Source organism: Symphodus melops (genome assembly GCF_947650265.1).
Source record: "Symphodus melops genome assembly, chromosome: 1".
NCBI lineage: Eukaryota > Metazoa > Chordata > Actinopteri > Labriformes > Labridae > Symphodus > Symphodus melops.
In genome coordinates, this window is record NC_136691.1 from 39,860,403 (window position 1) to 39,881,587 (window position 21,185).

General features: G+C 38.8%; 1 protein-coding gene across 1 annotated transcript in view; it reads right to left on the minus strand.

Moving 5' to 3' along the window:
• Positions 1 to 21,185, minus strand: part of edil3a (EGF-like repeats and discoidin I-like domains 3a) — a 111,508-nt gene that overhangs the window by 22,331 nt on the left and 67,992 nt on the right. The window contains exons 5-8 of the mRNA XM_079347452.1: positions 18,298 to 18,479; positions 9,923 to 10,078; positions 8,799 to 8,943; positions 7,739 to 7,923 (exon numbers count right to left, since the gene is read on the minus strand). Of these exons, the coding sequence (XP_079203578.1) occupies positions 7,739 to 7,923; positions 8,799 to 8,943; positions 9,923 to 10,078; positions 18,298 to 18,479 (668 nt within the window). The remainder of the gene's footprint in view (positions 1 to 7,738; positions 7,924 to 8,798; positions 8,944 to 9,922; positions 10,079 to 18,297; positions 18,480 to 21,185) is intronic.

Here is a 21,185-nt window from a genome sequence, read left to right on the forward strand (position 1 = left end):
GCGTTGTTCCTATATTGATTCAGTTTTGTGTGGAAAGTGGTAGGACAATAATGCTACAAAGCAGAACAGGGTCTCAACTAAAGGGTGTGATTAGAACTTTGTATTGTCCAAAACTGCTGACAAAAGGGCCTTTATGTAGTTTTGACAAGATCAATATATCAAAACAGCAATGAAAACGTAAGATTCTGGATCATATCCTCTTTATTTTGCCGCAAAGTTCATTGTAGTAAGTACAGCATTTTACATGGGGGGAAGGGTGGAGAGAGATTGAGCTTGAAGGACGCAGAAGACAACACACCCTTGGAAGTTTTTAGTAAATGCTTACAGACCATTTTCCTGTGCAAGTCACTTCAACAAATTGCCAGTCTCTTGTTCTTGAAATAAAGGCGTGATCACTGCTATTCCAGATGATCAAAATCCCTCTTAAATCCTTTCATGCTACAATGCCTTTGCTCTCTCTGAGGCTTCTTCTCTGTGTGCAGAAAAGACATGCTTCATCTTTGCTGCATAAACACTCAAGAAGCGCTGAGAGTTTCAATGAGACAAATTAAAGCCATACTCCTCTGTGGATGGATGAAAGAAACACCCAACTAATTCTATTGATTAAAAGAAATGGAGTTGGTTGTCAGCAGTGCTGTATCTGAGGTAGCGATTTGATTAGGAAGCTCTGTGCTGCAAAATTGGTGTAATGATAATACCCGGTTTGATTACAACAAATGCACACTCACAGGCACTGAGCGGGAATCAATCTTGCATTTTGTCTGCTTATTGTTCCTTCTTGCTTCTATCTACATGGGACAATAGAGTGTTAAGTGGCAACATGCGCTGATGCTTCGGAACAATAAGAAAAGAGCTGGATTTCCCATGTGAAGTATTTTAAAAAAAAATACTTTACATGACTTTCAAATGCCAACTGTGTGATGAGCACTTTAGGACAATTATAACAAACTGCAGAAATAAAAGCATTTGTGACAATAAAAAGGCAGCTGATTTTCACATATTACACTTCAAGTTCAGTTTATCTATTTTGAAACCTGTTTCCACAGTCAATCTGTCATTACTGTGCGATCAATGCGACCCCCATTACAGCTCAACATTGTTCAGATACAGCCTCAGCAACACACTCCACATCACATCCTACGTTCTTTCATCACCACCACCACCAGTGCCTAGACTCCTACTCTACTGTCAGCTACATGACCCCTCAGAGTACATGAAGTCGCCATAATGGATTATAATCCCCAAAGATTTTGCTCATTTTTTTTTCCTAATTTGTTAAATAAATTATTATTGATTCTTAATAAAGTCTCTCATGATTTAAGGTACACTTTACCATGGTTTTCAAACATATGTGTCTCGACAATCCCCCCGTTATGAGAAAAGCCCATCATTTCTGTCTTTTGCCTGCTCCATTTTTCTCATCTGCATTTTAATCTACAGACAGAAACAGTCTGTTCTGAGCAAGGCTTAAATGGAGGGGTCTATAGGCATAATCAATACAGGATCAAGGTGGACTTTTAACAAGAAACTTTGCAGACACGTTTTGGGTAGCTCTGAAACTTGCTTAAACTTCTTTAAAAAGGAGGATAATAAGTGACCTTTAATGAAACATTTGACTAATCTATACAGTATACTACAATGTAAAAACAAAAAGTAAATTATTTTTACGGTCTGCGTGTGTGGCTTAAAGTCATACACGTTGAATGGCTGCAAGCTCTAACACAGAAATAAAATATGAGTTTGTTCATAACTGCTATCAATCTTTTCAATCTTAGAAACAGTAAGCAGCTTTAATTTAACATGAAATGCATTAAACATGGCTTTCTCGTGAATTGATTTTTATCTTTATTTGCGCTCCAAAAAGCAATTCCTCTGACTTGAACTGTTTCTACATTTGTTACTAAAGTGCCTCACTTCTCAGGTACACTCAGTGATATACTACTATCTTTAAAACATCTATTTCTGCAGAATGTACTTCTTTTTCTGCTTAGCTGGTATTCAGGTCTGCAAGGGTTTGAATCTGATTGTTACAGTACAAAGCAACAAATCTGCTTACTCAGTCGAGCAAAATTGACAGATCAAGGTTTGCCCTGAGTAACTTTTAATGAGATTAATGAGACAGAAAAGACTCTGTCACTCACAGGACAAGGAGAAGGTGACTCAGTGCAGCTGGCCAGTACAAGATTGATCATCCCAGATCAAGTGCTGGGTGGCATCCATCTGAAGTGCTGCTTGTTCTCTGCCCAGCTGGCAATGTCCTGCAGTACTGCAGCAATATTTGGTGGTAGAAGACTTTAGATCCAAGACGTCCTTTGTTTATAGAAATGTGACCATATATTATCCATAATCTGTTATCTTAAATAAAACACTAAACTAAAAAGCTATACTACAACTAAAAAGCTACACATGTTTTGGTGAATATCAGTTTTTTGAATTGCCCCCAGGGACAAATACATATATATTTTTTTTTAACCATAACATTCTGCCAATTTCTTCGTAAACATACTGTGTTTTATTTATTTATTTTTTACACTGAACAGTTCTAAAATTAGTGTCCCTGGAGAAATGCATAGATAAATGACTTATTAAAGAGTTGTTGAATCTCTCATTTCCCCCCTGATCACACCAGGCTTGTCTTCAGCATTACAAACACATCTTTCCATGAAGTTCAAACAGCAACTACCAGGATCCACCATCATGCATAATATTTCCTTTTAAGACTAAGCTTGTGCATTGCGCTCATTAATAAGTGGACACATTAAGAAAAGCTTTTGGTTTAGGGTGATACCATTTAGGATTGTTTACCCTTTTCCTGTAATTAAATATTCCACAACAACATATTTTAAAACATAGTAACGCGTGCAGGTTCTTATAGGACCATCCATCATTCTTCAGCAAGGTCCTTCAGTGGGTAAAAATGCATATAGCATCAAATCCAACAAAGTGTGAATTTTGTGTCTTGACCACCTCCATGTACATGTACTGAGGGATATTTAGCAATGACAGCAAACACATGGTCACAATGGCCCAGTTCTGTCAAACAGCTGAGCTGCTTTCTGAAGATTGTCAGCTTTTACACATATTGTGGACACATGACATATCATCCTTACACCCATTCATACTCTTCATCTGGACTCCAGGGGCAAATCCTATTTCCTAAATGTGTCTGTTAAACTCAAGCTAAGTTTCATCATCAAAAACACTAAGCATCGATTCAGCATGACCATCATGGTAGTCATTCAGCATCAGCATATCTCCACTTTACCAACCATCAGACGGCCCCTTTGTTTGCTCGCCTCTCCAGATGTCTCCAGGGGTAATAAATTATTATATTGATAATCAAGAAGTGTATGCAGGCGAGTTAAAGTAGTATCACCATCAGCAGCACTCAAAGGGCTTCATACAGCTCTGACTGTGATGGTTGACTTTACTTGTGTCTCTCCACTTGTCTATGACTCTGCTGTCTCGGCTTTTAGTCTGAAACTGTGCTGTCTCCCCAGTTCCCTGTGCTCCAGCAGAGAGAAACTTTTCACCATGTGCAGGCATTGCTTTAACTGCTAGGCGTCCTCTATTTACCTCATCAGCATTTGCCTGTGTAAACCTTCACTCTCAAAGCAGTCATTTGCTTAATTGCTGTGTGTGCTCTGCTCTGCATATGTTTGTCTACTGTACATCTACTGAAGTTCCCTGGATCCTGTGATGTAACTGCTTTTGCTCTCAATCAAAAAAACTGCATCTGGGAGTTTGTTTTTGTTTTGTTTTTTTTGGGGGGGGGGGGGGGGGGTCCACATTTAAAGTCAAACAGTGAAACCTTGATTTCACATTAGAACCCATGTATCATCTGCATACAGGCCAAATGGGGTTCTCAAAGTTTACACACATATCTGAGTTCACTCTGCATCATCAGTGAAGGAGTGATTATCAGGGTGCCACAGACGTACAGCACACATAGTTATCACTTAAAACAGATAATTGGGTGTGAAACCTTGGAGACAGGAGAAAACAAATGAGGCCCCAGTATGGACGAGCTTTCATAGTTTGTTCTGTAACCTTTAAGTCCCCATTAAAAAGGAAAAGGTGCAAATGAAGTGATGCATTTTGCACCTTGAATGACTTCACAAGGTATGTTTGGAACAAATATTCAATTAAAAAAGAGGCACACTGTACAATCAAGTCCTGTACAGCTATTTATCCTCATTAATCATATCATTTAAGGAATTGCATTTTTTTTTAATTGGACACAATTAAAGCTGACAGTTCCTACAGTAATACTGTAGAGCGATACTTCTATAAAGTACAAAATGAATGCATTCTACTTTCCCAAGTAGGGACAAATTAGATTAACTTTTGGGGAATATGTCTGATAATGTAAACACTTGTGAATAGCAAGTGCCACTACAACAGTCTCAAGAAAACAGTATGAGCAGTATATAGTTGTAAGCAGCACTTTATTTGCTTGCTTGGATGCTGTGTTAAATTATCAACACAAAATGAACAACAGAAAGGGAGTCTGCAAAGTGTTAACGTGTTAAAGTGTTAACAGGAAACAGTGAAGACTATATCTTATTTCCTTTGCTTTGCCACGTTATGTGTTAAATTTTAAGGGTGGGGTGTAAAAATACGTTTGAAAACATCGTCAACATTCTGATGTGTAGTTCATTTAAATATCTTTATATGTCAGTGGATTACAAGTCTGACAATATTGACTGGTTAAGGAAAGACATCAAGTCTTCCAGGCTCTTATTGTTTAAGAAATGTTCACTTCATACAAACAACACTCTTTGAAGTGAGAAGTTGAGAAGTGCATTTGTAGAGGAATAGACTTTAAATACTGAATGAATGATAAACTTATTCAAATATTGTTTTCTGTTTTTACATTAATGAACTGTTACAGTGTCAAGAGACTTTCAATCTCTGCACAATACTTCAATAGTGAACACGGTTTAATACCAAATACCATTGTGAACCATGCAGCTGGATATCATTCATTAACTCAGAGCTTTGCCAAATACGTTAAGATCACTGTGTCTTTACAAAGTGTTGAATGACGTATCAGTGCCTATCCTGGCACATCAGTCGCAAGAATGTGAACATCGAAGCAGGGCAAAGGGAAATAATAAGAATATATATATATATATATATGATCACATGATGAATCCAGGTGAAATATAGCACTCAGGAAAGTTTTCCACTTTTTGCTTATTACCACCTTCTGTTAGATGCTACCCACACCAAGATGTAATTCACAACTGAACATCCTGATTCAGGAAAGTGAGTCATTTGCTAAGCAGCTTGTTGACAGCAAAACACTGAAAAACTCCACAACAACCTTGTTCATTTCTTTGTCTGGTGAATGCTTGCCATAATCCACCACAAACCTCTTCACACAACTGGAACAGTACTGGCCATAACATTTGAAAACCCTGTGTTGAATTCACAGAAACTCTGTGAAAGTAAAAAGTAGAAACGGCCTCTCTGGCAATTTCTCTTTACTACTTGGATGTGTTAATGTGCACAAACAAGTAATCAGCTACTGCCAGCTGGAACACTTGGCAGGGCACTCTGACAGCTTCAGTCTCTTTTGGAAACATCTTAAAAGTATCTGGTTTGTCTTCATCTGTGTAATTTCATCTTCAGCCTGTGAAGAATAACTTCCCCAGGTTCCTAACATGTCCAGATTTGTTGAAGCTCATATGCAGGTGACAAATCAGTGGACATTTCTTACAAATGAATTAAATAAGGGTAATTTATTATTTCAGTCAGACAACTGACATTAGCATATTTAAAAAAAAATAATATTGCAGCAGATCGTTTGTTTTTGGCGTCTAGGTCTCGAGAAAAATAATCACTCCTCGCAGTTTTAATTTACATGCAGAAATTTGAGGAGTGATTTCTGCATGTTCAGAGCTGGAGGTGAACGAGCACGAGAAGAGAGGGGAAATCTTGCAGCTTAAATAGATCGCTAATTGGAAGAAGGTGTTATCAGGTGATTGTGGATGACTTGACGCATGTCAAGTGTGAAATCAGTGTGGCTCGAATTGACCGTGTTGACTGAGTTGACGAGCTCGTAGGCCTTGCCTCATTTGTTTTTACTTCAAGAAAACACAATTTCTTAGAACTGCAAAGAACACCGAATAATACACAATGCTGCTAGTGCAGCAAACACATAATCGAAAGTATGTCTCGGTATTTCAAGGGCAGGCATACATGTATGTTAAATATAAATGCATTAGAGAAAATGATATCTTGTTTGATGTAATGCATCACAAAATCCAGTTTGACATTTAGTGTCTGTGCAGACTTTCCACTGCTCCCACTGCACACCAGAGCAGTCGTCATGATTAATAGGAATACTTAATTTGTCATTAAGGCTGATTAATTCTATTAATCTTTAAGCTCTAAAGCCATTCAGTGATGCAACCAAGAATCAATTATTTGTCATGGTTACCAATAAAGGAAGCCTCTATACCACACTGACTGTGGTAGTTACAGAAATGCACGTATCATAATATCTAAAAATAAGTCGGTACATAAAGCAATATCGGTAAAAATGTGAAACAGCACTCCACAGTATATAACTCTTACTGTCTACATCTCAAGAGGCAGATATAGTATATATTCCTGTGTGCACAGAAATGGTCCTTGGCAGTGGAAGCCATTGATTTTCTTACTCCGGCCGTACACCATCTCCCCTTTCCTGCCAGCACTGCATGTAATATGAGCCCACAAGTATTCCTTTACTCACTGCAATCAATTTTGCTAAAGCCGAGCTCCCCGGCCCGGACGGGTCCAGCCTAAGTACCTGTCTCCTCCGACACATAGCCCTGCATAGCCTCACATTCTGCTGAAAGCTTTCAGCTTAATAAAAAAACATATCCAACTCCAAAGCTGACCAATCTAATAACGACCACACAGTGTGGTTACAGAGCGCTAACTGTGTCACCGCTCGGGAGGTGGTGTGTGTGCAGCGATTGCAGCAGAAAGGCCAAGAAATCCTTGAAATCCCTCTGATGTTTAATTCCCTGAGAAGATGATCTTAAACACAATTTCTTCAACGTTATCAGTCTTATGACTTGAGGTAAGACATGGTTTCTCGCAATAAAAGAAAAGCACATTTAATACCTTTTATCTTTGAAAAAAAAAAAAGATATGTATTATAAACTCCTTGGTCCTCAATCAATCTAGTTTATTTTTAGACGGGATGTAAATGTTCACTTAAAAACAGGCCTTGTTCCTCGTAGCAAACATTTTCCGCTATACTGTATTTTAAACAAATAGATCGGCTGTTTTGAAATAGAAATTCTTAACTGCAGCCACGAATAGGATAACAGATAAGCTCTTCCAAAAGAGGCAGTGTGGGCGTCAAAGTAAAAAAGAACGGCATGTAAAAAAAAAAAAAAAAAAAAAAGAAGAAGTGTCTGACTAATACTGACGCTTTCAGTGAATAATTCTGAGAGCTAGTTAATAGAGGTAGTATGTCAAGAGCTAATTTGCTTTACAACTTACAGTGTAAACATCAATGAAGTCTTACCCTGTGAAATATAATTGAATTCATTGGCATGCATTACTGAACACACCATCAATTACTATGCCAGGGAGGTGACAGTTTATCCTTCAGCAGAATGAAAAGCAGCTATCTGTAAGAACCTGCAGTCTGTTGTTCGTTTTCCTGCTAAAAATGATTTAATCTCCACAATAGCGACAACAGATAAGAGATTCAGCTCTGATAGCATCCTACCTGTAGCCACTGTGACTGGTCACTGTGTCCGGCTGTCCAGGCATTGACCTTGCCCTGTTTGTCCAAACGGGCCTTTCCAGGCTCCCAGGTGAACATGTCCATGTTGAGAGTCCTGAAGATGCTGGAGGCTGAAACCTGGTAGTCCTGGATATGGCCTGACTTCATTCCGAGTGGTTCGGAGCATCCTGATGACAACAAAAACAGCAACAGATTTTTGGGTAACCTTTGTAACCTCACACTCTCTCTCCACCCCACAAAATTCTTGAATTATCGCCCAGTGGTTCTTCACCCCTGCCAATCTAGTAAGAGATGAGAGACGCTCGTAGTTACCATTCATGTCCTTGTCAAAAAATAAACAGTAAAGACTTTATAAGAAATGTAATACAGGGTATTATAAGGAGTCTTTTGGGGGGGAGTGGACTGGTGAATAATTTGATTCCAGAGAAATACATCCGAAAGAGACATGTGGTGGTGGTAGTACTAATAACGAGTAAGTCAAGAAGCCCTGAAGGTCATACACACATTTTTTAACAACTTACCAGCTATTCTCAAATACAACAGCACCAACTACAGCAACATGTCATGAACAACAAGATAATTTCACAAACAAAACAGCATGTTTGTGTACTATGTGACATATACTGTATTTGTGTGTTTTTTTTTTTTTTTAAAAAAGGGTAGTATTTCTTTTTTACTTTGCAGTCTTCTGTTCTTGCAGTTTCCCAAAATGTTTTTTTTTTTTTTTTTGTGATTCACCTTCAGGGCTGTTGTGGTAGTACAGTGAAGTGGGAGAGTTATTGTATTCTCAAAAAATGTGAATAATATAAGGTCACAGTAATATGCTGGGCGTTTGTGTGAATTTGAATGAATGCCCACAAGGCATTGCTAAGATATTGTGTTCAAGAGCTTGGTTGTGACTGCAGGGAGACATAAAAACAACTACATTTGTCAACACTGTTGTCACATAAACAAATGCAGAAACACGTTAACTGCACAAGAGGCATACAAAAGTACATGTTATGTTTCATGTTCGCAGTTAGAAAAGTCTCCGCTCACTCACCTGTTAGCTCACATCCAAGCAGCTCCATGCGTAGGGTGCAGTGCCTCCTGCAGACTTGTGGGTAAATGCGCACGTACTGAGCTTCAATAGGAGGGGTGAAGGAGTTGGCTGATGGAGCGCTGTTATCGACGTTTCCTCTGAAAATCTGTTGCAGGGGATGAAATAACAGCAGATGGGGGGGTGGAGAGGATGGTGAAACATCAGTTATGCTGTAATGTAGCAGTCTATCTGCCGCTGTCTCGAGTGTCAACTACACACTCAACAAATTGCTGCCATTCAAGGTCAATGAGCTAGAATTACAGGAAAAAAACTAGACAACGACTCGCATCATTTGAGGCCATAATTTATAAGAACAGTGGTGTGTTTTAAATTAGTGCTGCAATTACATCAATATACCTTCTGGAGTAGTTTATCCAAATGACCTGAGATAGTATAACAGAGACCTTCTGGTTTGAGTGACTGATTTACTGCATGTGTGAAAGCAACAGAGAGGGAGAAAGTAAAGCTATAGAGCCGTGTGTTTTCTGGCGAAACAGAAAATGAAAGCTGTCACAGGATGGTTACAGGTCAACGCGGAAACATATCCCCAACTTATATTAGACAAGGATCAGGGCATGTAGCTACTTCATGCACACTTCCCGAGCTTTTCTTGCACTTGCAACCTCTGACGAAAGACAGAAAAATACAAGTGGGGCCGCAAAAACAGGCGGCTAACACGAAATATGTAAGTCCTGACTCGTTGGTCCATGTTATACACTTGAGGACACGATTGGAGGTTGGGGTCATTCGCAGCACTGCCAAACGGAGGACAGCGGCGGTTTGCTGTCAAGAATGATAGAATGCTGTGTGGCCTATTTGGTGGCTGTTCATCCCCAAATAGTATAAAATTCAATCTAGAAGTCATAAAAGTGGAGGGGGGTAAAGGGGCAGCAAGATGGGCCCGGTGTGTGCAAGCTAATTAAAAAGCCATCTCATCATGTCCTCCACCCTGCCCTTGACTCAGTCTCTAGTCGCTGTGTGTGCACGTGTTTGAGTGTGGCCGTGTGTGTTTGTGCGTGCATCTTTAGATGTGTTTGGGGGAAAGAGTAGAGAGATGACAATGTGTGTTCCCGTGTGTGACTCACCATATCCTCATCTTTGCCCTTGACTTTGTATGTTCTCCAGGTCTTGCCATCATCACTGTAGGCTACTTTGTAAGACTTCACGTACTCCGGGCTGCCGATACGCTTTGCACCCTGAGTAATTAGTCCTGTGACCCTCATTCTCCTCTGCAGGTTTATCTGTTGAGTCAAAAAAGACACAAAGTCAGTAAATTATGGATTTAATTTCAATTCAGTGTGTGGGTCTGCGTCTGTGTGTGCGAGTCCAAATCATGGGAATCATTGCAGTGCCGCGTATCTTTTCTGTCAGGGCCATCCATCTTATTCACAAAGTCTGTGATCAGATGGAACAGGAACATTAAATCAATCCTCACACTGCAGATCCAACCTGCCAGCCATGTGCAAACTGTCAATATGGTGCCAATGTAAAGCTACTTGAAGAGAAAAGAGGAAAAAGAGATTTATTAAAAACAGTGTTTTTCCATAGATCCTGCCCCAAGCGCATACAGAAGGGTCACTATTATCTGAATACGATGGATGTGTTGCACATCAGTTTAAGGTTTGAATTGACATGTTTTTCACTTTGATATAGAGGCTTCCAATAAAGCTGCAGCTTTTTCACAAATAGGCATCAGCATGAGTGGCAGGGTTGGGATTTCGACACCATTGGGTGGGTTTTGATACGTCTCTTGTAGATCATTTCACATTATTCACATTCTCATTTGTTTCCTTCCTCCCTTTTCTCTTATCCTGTTTCAAATATATGTATCTGTATTTATCCATTTTCATTACAGTTGTTTTTAAAATATTTGTGTTAACTCAATTTCAGTCGTTTTGTATGCAGATTATTATAATTGTATTGTTATATGTTACATAATTTAGACATAATAGAAATAATGTGTCCATGAGAGCACAAACCTTACATTTTACATAAAAAAACATTTAGTTTCTTTACTTCATGCCTTTAAACTATGTGACTATTATATCCTATATTGTTTTAACTGAAGACAATGCTAAAGATGAACATCAACACAGGCTGCTAAAAGATGAATGGTGGCACTTAAATAATTATTACATGACTGTCCAGCGTCTCTAATTAAAGTTATTCCATCAGTTCTCTCATATCTTGTTTGATTGACAGGCCTGCGCCTATTCAGTAAGTGTTGGCTGTTCCTTCTTCATCTCCTTCCCTGATTCCATATCTCTTCACAAAAGGACCCCATGTGATTCACGTTCGTCTTTTTCACAAATCTTGGGTCTTTACACAGTTATTGCGGGTTGACAAACAAACTCCCTCACACTCACTTTGTAAGTCGAGAGAGCTTGTTATTTTCTCTACAGCTGATGATGAGAGCTGAGCTCACAGCGACAACATGAAGGAGCTTTTTGGCTTAAAACAAGCGAATATTGGTTAGGTTACTCCCAAACCTTAGCCCGACAGACACATGCAAACTGACATTTTGTACAGTGAATATTCACAATGACAAAAAATTAGAGCAGGATATCAAAAGGCTATTTGAGCTATTTCAATAGTGTTACACTCTTTTTATTATCGGTGACAAAAGAGATAAAGTGAATAAATGGTGATGACAATTTTTCATTCATCATGTTGGCACTGAAGCTGCTTTTAATTTCCAGGAAAAAGGACACTTTGTCTCGTCCGGCTCTCCTGCTGACTAAATATTAAAGACACAGCTCTCTAGTGCTGTAAAGCTGCAAAACAAAAGGAAGGCAATAATACAGTATTAAGCTTGTATAAGGCAAAGGGCCATTTTTCTCTGAATGGACAAAGCCTAAAAAAGAAAAAGAGATAAGACAACAGAATTGCACTAGTGTGCCTCAAGGTTTCATTTAATCTTAAAAGATGTTGCATTCAGACAGAAAATCCATAACTTAATGTGATATTGCAGACAAGCGAGACCACAGCTCGACGTATGTTTGTAAAGTCAGTTACTATTTCGGAACATGAACCACTTTTAAGCTGATCCTCGAGAAATCTAAGTTTAACTTCACTGACACTGTGAGTACATGCAGGAGCGTATTTCAGCAGCTTGAGCTCATTTTTCGCAGCAGAGATGTTTGCATTACTGTGAAATAAGGCAATTTACAAGTAATATATTTTAGAGGAGAAGTTCAAAAAGGAATTCTGAGGCCACGGAGTTATGCTCTTCTTTTCTGTTGATGAAAATATCTAAGCTGTGTCTACTGAGGACATTAGCGATTATTCAATTGACTACTACAGCTCATGGCCGAGAAGAAAAAAAAAACTCTGTTTATGAACACTAACCTTGTACGTGTAAGTGTCAAGAACTAATGCAGTAATGTAACTTAACGCAGAATGTATCTCCTTGTATGATTTCCGCTTGGAGAAACAAGACTCATATTTGTTTAAAAAAATACTTAAATCAACACATCAAGGTAATTATGTTTAAAAAAGCCTCTTACAGCCTCACTGAAGTAATGACCCACTCTTTCTTCTTCACAGCTTCACAGCTTAGTTTTTTTCTTCATAAAGAGCAATACTTCTCACACTAATTAGAGGCTCTGTCACGAAAAGGCCACTGAGGGTGGTAATTGGAGCGATCTTTCACATTTTTAACGAGCACTCAGAACATACATGTCATTCATCTGAGCATTTATAGTGATGCATTTATCTGTTTGAATCAGCAACAATTGTCTCAGGAGTTTAAATTGATGCACCACTGTGAGAGGTAAATGCTTCAAGGGGCAGAGTAAGCCTAAAAGACTGGTACTTTTGCAAAGACTATCAATTTGTCCTCATACAACTCCTCTCAACGATTACTATTGTTCTTTTGTGACAGTAATCTGCATCATGACATTGAACTAAAATCCACTGATTCCCCTGCATAGCCGCTCTAACACTACACTATGAATATCTTTTGCAGCTTTATAACAAAACATTTAACACGTAAATTTCATGAATTGAAAACAATCAAGATTAAACTTTTAAAAAAGAGCTGCATGCCTTTAGCATCAAGCATGTGCTCTCGAAGTTGTGTTGAGAGACTTTGCAAAAGTGAGCAAGAAAAACCCCAGCAACCTCGAAGACAAAGTTTATGTTGAACTGTTACCCTCTCACCATTTCACCCTCTACTCTTTTTCCCTCTGGAACACACAGTTTCCTTTGTATGAAGTACTCTGGGTAAAATGCATGACGGAGGAAGATGTAGAAGAAAAACCTTTTACATCAAATACTTTCCATTCTCCAACTTCTTTTTTTCAACTCAAAGAAAATAGTGCCTGTTTGCGTGGTGTGATATAACCAGTTTTCTCTCTGAACAACATTCACTACTTTGAGAAATAGTTCAGTGTATTCGAATCGAAAACTTCCTGGAACTGATTTAGTCCTGTATCTGGAATTAAGGCTCTTCTTTTAGGAAACACCATAATGAGCCCCCTTGATATGTTAGGAGCTTTTACCCTTTTTGATTTGCTAAGAAATGACTAGCACATTTCAATTACTGCTCTACTGAAAATCACGTCATGGATTTTCCATCGGACTTTTTGGATCACAGATATGGATACTGATAGCATAAAAAATTATATGATTTAGACCTAAATTAAAAACAATCCATAACAGATGCTTATTTAATTTCTGCATCAGGCCGAGAAAGAAAAAAAAACATCCATTTCCATATTGCATGACATTTGTTATTACCTATATACATAATCAAAATGACTTGTTTTAAATCAATAGTAAACTATTTTGTGTGGTAAATGACGGATTCATTAAGAAGAGTACCCATAGTACGATTAATCTTGAAATAATGCTGTTAAAAGGCTGCTGTAAGGAACTGCTTCACAATGAAGAACATAAGTTACTGTTTTATACTTTCCAATTCACAGCTCATTCAACAAAGATTTATTTAACAATATTTAAATGTGAGCATGAACATACAAAGAGCCAGCATGAACAAGCTTTATATTTTATTCCATAACACGCATGCATCCATAGATACATACTACAAAAAAAAGCAGAGTTCTTTCCCTTCCTTTTCAATATAATGTATAATGGTATTAAAAAGTTTTTTTTTTTTTTTTTATATTTGAAGATTTAAGTCTAATTCTAAAACTAACTCAGTGGCTGTCAAACTTGCTCTGCTGGGCCGCCCTTTGGCACATAAGAATATTTTCAAGCCAGCCAAAGTTGAACAAAGTGCTGTACAATACGATCAAATACATAGACGTAGCTTGCACATCATGGTAAAAACTAAACTGGATTTAGAAACATGCCCAGTTCAGGATCACAGGATACTAAGAGGGGGAATGGCAGGTGACCTAAAGGATACTGAAAATACAGTACATGGGAAAAGTGTCTTCGCCGTGGTCTTAAAAATGCAGGGAACACTAACTAGGAAGTAAAGGCTATATAGAACAAATCAAATAAAGTATTTTTGTAGGCCAACCCGAAAGTAGCATCATCATGTGTTCCATTGAGAATTCCCCTGTGGAATTTTGCATTGGATTTTGGATCATAAAAAGCAGAAAACAAGCTCTGTGGTAAACACTCATTTCTGATGCGTAGGCACTGTGTTCAGCAGGATAATCTTCATAAATGAACACCATTTTTATGATGTTTAAAGCGTTAATGCAGCCGACAGAAGTGAAAAGCTAACATTATGTTATAGCAACTACACCACAGTCGATTGATTATGACATCACTACCGTTACGCTTCAGACAATCTAATCAGCGGTTTTTACAAGCTAGTAAACCGTAGCTCATTCCTGCGGCTACAGGAAATGCTCAACTGCCCAGCAGCAATAGCAACTGCAGAAAAACCTCACACAGCTAGGGTTGCTGTAAAAGGAAGCGGTGTGGCTCGAGGGCGAGATATGACTCATAGTCATATTTTCTCATCTTTGTTTAAGTGGTTGTGATTTCTGTTTAATCTCTGGTTGAGATTTATTGTTAGCCTTTAACAGGAAGTCCTCGCACAATATTTGCTTTGCTTTCCTGGCAGAACAAAACGGTCTGCATCGTTTTTGTTTACCCTTGCCACCTCTCCCCCACCTCGGGGCCCCCTAGAGGCCACATGTCCCACTTTGGGAATCACTGAACTAACCGTAGACTCAGAAAGCAATTTGGGACACTATGAGCTCATGTCAAGATTGGCCACTAATAAGATCAGGGAATAAATATAATCAAGACTGTGTAACAACCTCTCTGAAGTTAATAATATGCAATCATGTGCTCTTTGTGTTTTTTTCAGGGGACATTAGAAATCTTTAAATTATTTTAAATAACATGAAAGAAAAGCCTGGATCTAAAGCATCACTCATATATTTTGGCAGGAAAAGAATATGTGATATAAAGCACTTTTTTTGGAATAGGTAATCACAACCATTTGACTTCAATCAGTTTAGTTTGGGTTTAAGGAGCCTGACTCATTCTTATGTGATCTAATCAAGAAGAATGTGCTGGGAAAATGTAAGAAAAAATAATCTGCAGTGTATGTGAACAAAAGGTTTGTTAAGTATGAAATAATCATATTCTATCTGTAATTTTAAAACACCCCGTGATGGAAATCTATTTGTCAGAGTAACATCTCCACTACATCATCGACAGTAGAGTCAGGTGCTTTAATAAGAAAAGCTACAACGGAATGAAAAAGGAAAAGCTCCCCTGACAGAGTTCGAGCCTATGCAGGTTTTATCATCTCATGAAAGCTAATGTGAACACTAATTGTCATTAACTCTTCAGTGTGTTGTGAATTATGTATGGACCCTCTTCAGATTGTATCATTGGTCCAACACATACAGTCATTGCTGAAACTGGTCGGACCAGCAGCATATTTCCCCTGAGTGTTCAAATGCAATTTTATGTGTGAGCTCGCCGTGGTGAGGCCGTGGAAAACTGATGTTTTCACCGTACACAGAAGTGTGAACAATATCAAGCTCACACATACACACAAAAAACCAAGCAAAGCCATGTGCAGAAAATGAATGCTTTGTCTTCATTTCTATGTTGTTGCATTAAAAGTTTGTTGTGTTTGAGGTTTACGGGGGAGTTGACTCTGGCTGACATCCAAAGATGCATACAGCACTAAGGAAAGCCTTACAAATAGTCAGAAATGTCTGATCTCTACCCTGATAGGGTTGTCATCTGTCGGTGTCCCCTGATTCATAATGACAGACACGCTGACAGTCACCTCACTCAGCACTACAAAAGAACACCAGCGACTCCTTAGCATAATCCCAAAACACTGACATGACTGTACACCTCCATACTCACGTCCCAATTATCCCAGCCCTCTCTAGAAACACACAATGCCTGCAGCATCCCGCGCAACATCCCGCGTGGCATCATTAAAGTCAAACAAATCGCCTGAATGTTTTATGTCCCGCTCTCTCTTCTGCCTCTCTGTTTCAGGCTTCTTTCCTCTCACTCATGTTGGCTGATTCTCTGACTCTGTCTCTTTGTTTTTTTTGTTGTTGTTTTTTTACAAATCCATTTCTGCCCTGTCGTACAATTCTCTTGTTGTGAGTTACAGCTTCACTTGCTCTATCATGCTGTCACACTGGTATGTTGTTCTATTATGTTTTGTTCGCAGTCCACTGACGTTGTGCATGTGATAAAAGCTCACATCAAAAGTAGCTGTCAGAATCGCATGTCATCGCGACAGTATTCAAACATAAGAGCAACTTAATAAGTATAAAATCATTTCATTCTTTCTCCTTTCTCTTTATCTTTGAACAACATTTAATAGTGAGCATTACACATCATTTATTTGTATTATGTGAAAGAGGTGCAATATTGGTCATGTAAAGTACTTACAATTCTGATTGGTATTCTTACCTACTGGTTCACTGCTCTTTGAAAAAAAGTTAATTGTTTTTATTTCTTTTGATTTGTTAGTTCTACTCTTGAGACAGCGAAGTGTGTGCGACATTAAGGCAAAGAGAAGTTTCCCTTCAGAAATGATCAAAAACACAGCACGACAAGGCACGGCACAGCATGGCACTGTATCCTATCCTAACCAATCATATTGCTTCTTATCAAACATGTAATGTTGTGCACAATTTCCTACTGACTGCATCCTATTGTACTGGATTATAGCATAGCTTTCCATCTATGTGTGCCATTAGGGCTGTGTCAAGCCTTCAGAGCATTGTTTGGAGAGTTATACATGCTAGCTGCACTTTATGTGACTGTTTTACTGTAGACCTGGGTCATGATGTATCAGACAAAAACACAGTTTTTCATAGATCTTCTATTCATACACTGGAGCTGAATTATTTTAGGTCAGGGATCTGCAGCAGCTTAAAAAGTTGTGAAGCACAATGACACAAACAACATATCATTTTGCCAGGGTTAATATTCTGCTATGGTATCGTTTAGATTTTTTTTCTGCATGAAAACAGGCACACATAAGTAATAGTGTAAATTGGCAGGGCAGGATCTGGGAGAACAGAAGCTTCGGATGTGTCTGTCAGATGCCAGCAGACAATCCATGTTATTGATCTGTCTATGTGGCTCTTTGACAATAAGCGCTCACTAATTGCAAAGCATGAAAGCTGACTTAGACAAAGCATTACAAGAAGAAGAGGAAACTTGGGTTTATCTGTGTTTTGCCGTTGTAAACATCCAACCTATTTTCCCCCAAGACCCACTGGGATGTTTTTGGATCAAACTAAAGTTTTTTAGTAGATGCAGAAACACTGTTACTGTAAAGTGACAAAAGAAGGCACTGAATTTCTAAGCAGAATTCAATCTGTTTTTAAGAATACCAGGAAAATTACACTTAATAGCCCTTTTGAGTGTAAAATTATGCACCAAATCTCTCTCTTGACAGCACAGTGATTTGCAGATCAGAAATTGCACAAGACATACCAAAGCATCAATGCATCAAATTATGACTTTACTGTGCACTTTACTTTTCTTGCAAAAGACCACCAATTCCAAAACTCAATTTATGTCAAAGTAAGAAAAAGAGAAAGTGCCAAGCCAGTTACATCATTTAGCTCCTCACATCTCAGCATCAGAACAATTGATGGCACAGTTGAGTAACTGCTAGCAAACAGCCACAAGCTGAAAACAGTTTTGCACCATCTCACTGTTCATCACAGTTGACTACACCTGCACCTGTTTTGCCCCTAGCTTAAACTTTTCATTGTTCTTTATTACCAGTAAGTAAGCCATCAATTTTAGAGTATGTGTAATTAAAACTAAAGTTGAAGTTGCTGCATTCAGGCATTTAACGATTTATGGTTAGCATCAACTACCACCAAGAGACGTGAGGCTTTAAGGAAATTGCAAACATAAATCAAGGCAACAATTAAAAGTGTAACTGAAGTAAGGAGCATGCCTGTGTCTATATTCATGTGTGTCTGGCACTGGCACGGCCCTGCATGTCTCCTGTCCTGTAACCGAGCTTTACCTGGATCCACGGCCATCTGTCGTTTTCGGCAGCAGTCCAAGCGTTGACCAGGCCCTTCCTGTTGAGGCGTGCAAAGTACGGGTACCACTTCTGCAAGCCAAAGAGAGCACGGTGGGTGGAGGAGGCAGTTATCTGTTGGTTGGAGATTATGCCGCCCTCCATGCCCAGTGGTCCAGAGCACTCTGAGGGAAAGAGGGAGAAAGACACAAATGAGACTTAACGTCATTCCAGCACTCAAATAACATAAAACTTTTCTTTCAGAACATTATGAAAAAAAATCACCACAAAGAAGTATTTTGTCGTAATAGGGATTTTGGTTTCCACATCTTGTTCCATTTTACTCCAATATGTCTCCACATCAAAGCTGATATACTTGTTTGTGTCAGTCTCAGGGACCAAACCCTCAGACTGGTACAATATCAGACACTTTGAAAACTGTGGATGTTACTTTGATTATCACAACAAAATCCCAAATGTTTGCAATTATAGCAGAACACTATTGAGTCTCAGCAGACAGAGGATGTCTCCTCTGTGTCGTCACACTGTCTACAACCTCAGCACTAACTGGTGGCTCCTTCATCTTTTCCTTACTGGAGCTTCCTCCATAGGAGCTGCAGTGTATTCTGAACAGTATCATCCCCCAAGTCAACGAGCTTTGAAACTACTTTTAACAGTCTCCACTACAAGCTGCAGGATTAAAGTGAGGAAGCCTGACAGCGAAATCTTCACACAAAAGCACTGTCCTTTATTCTTTAAGCTGCTTGTTTTCCCCTCATAATCCTTATTTGTATGTCCAGGCACATCAGGAACATTTTAATAGTCATACCTGTGGTGAAAGAGATTCGGGCAATGTCTCTACAGTAGGGAATTGACTGTGCTGCAAAACAAGTACTTCGTTGTCTTTCCATTTTTAACTACGGTAAATGTCTACTGGTAAAAAAACAAGTAAACACACTAAAGGAACAGATGGAAAAGGAGCAAATATCAGATAGTGAGCTAAATAAATACAGAATAAACTTACTACTTTGTCATAAATAACATATGCACATTTTAAGTTCAAACGATGCCACTGGTCTCATAATGAGATTTTCTTGAATTGTATATTCACATACAAAACATCCTCCTCTTTTTGAGAAAACATCAAATTTTGTTATCCGGGAAGGAAGGAATCAGGCTGGAATATATGCATGTCAACTGCATAATACGTTTTTGTGGTATCATCACTCAGCCTGTGAAAATTCATTATCATTGAGGTGTCCAGAATGCCAGGAAAACACAAATAATGAATTAAGTTGGGGTAAACAGCTGTGTATTATTGCTATCTCAAGTGAATCAGCTGTGAGTGCAGGTCTTCAGAATCCTGCAGGCTGACTAAATTGAGTTACAGAGTTTGTAACCGGGACCGTAAATTAGATTGTTTCTCCACTGGACACCATAACGAGCACAAGTTGTGAGCAGCAACTTATTCGCTTAAGACAGTTTAGAAATTGGTTTCCCACAGCTGTGAGGTGACACACAGTCGGCTTGAATTCTGAACAACGCAGAATCCCAAGAATGAGCATCTTCCCTCGAGCACACAGTGTCTCTTAAACACAGCTAAATGAAGATGTGCTGAGCTGCTGTGCCAGATGTTTAAGTTTTAATTAGTTGCTAAATTAAGCATATGATAAGTACAGGGATTTGTGGCTTTGCAATTTTTTGTATTGCGATATGTTCTCTAAATATTATACAACCAACTTTCCTTATCAATTACAGTTTGACCCCAAAAATAGAAATGAACATGTATCAGAGATGAGAAGCAAATAATAACTATTCCCATGATGTGTAATATACTGTATGTGAGGATTTTTTTCTTTTCACTTCAGATTTATTTACAAAATCTAACGCTGATTTTTTAAGATTATGAGGGATTCTGTATTTATTTATTTTTTCTGACAACCATTTAATGAGGGATTCTTCCAATCTGTTCTTGTTGTTTATTTCCAATGATAGAGATTACAAATGGTTAGTGATTACAATGATTACAGTAACAACACGGAGGGCACACAAGATTTATTATTATTGCTTTTCTAAAACTCGAGGATCTAATTAAAACACACATTATTCATTCAACAGCAGGGCTTTGTTTCTGGCTGATTATCTCACAACTGTGTTTAAGAGCCTCATAACCCCAGGGTTGGAAAAGCTGACAGAATTTGGAGACGTCCCCAAAGAATGAGGAGGTATCGTAAGTGCAGAGTTCAGCTAGAGGCAGCGCTTGCTCATGCTGGGTGAGCTGTAAGTGTCTGTGTAAAGCAGTCTCCGGGGAACACCCGGAGCGATGGTCACCTGAAGGCTATAAAGCCGTCTTCACCTTCTAAGCAAACCACCTCAGAAAGCACACAAAGCAGACACATAATACCAGTAGATGATGAAACTGGCAGAGCTTGAGAGCTGTGAGAACACTTACACAACATAAAAAAGCCAAGAATATGAAACAATGAAAACAACCCCAGCACAACCTCTCCAGCTGCTAACAGTAGGGTTCTAGGCAACAGGATGCCGGAGAGAGACAGTGAGTAATGTCTGAAGACAGTCCAGGGGGAATGACTCGAGGCTGGAAGAGAGCAAAGAGTATATCTCTATGTTTGTTTATGTGTGTCTGTTTGTGTGTACTACCAGAACACTTTCTTTATTCCACCATGGTGAGTAACTCTAGCCTCTCTAGTTCCTCCTTCTGTGTGTCTCATTGCTTCCAGATAAATGAGAGAAAGATGTAGATGGGAGCAGTTGACAAACAAGGAACGCTTTTAATATTGAGGCGGTAAAAGTGGATGAACCTTATTACTGGTTAATTAAATAAGTGTGACAAAGATTACCAATTTTAGGTGATAGCCATGGCTCAATAT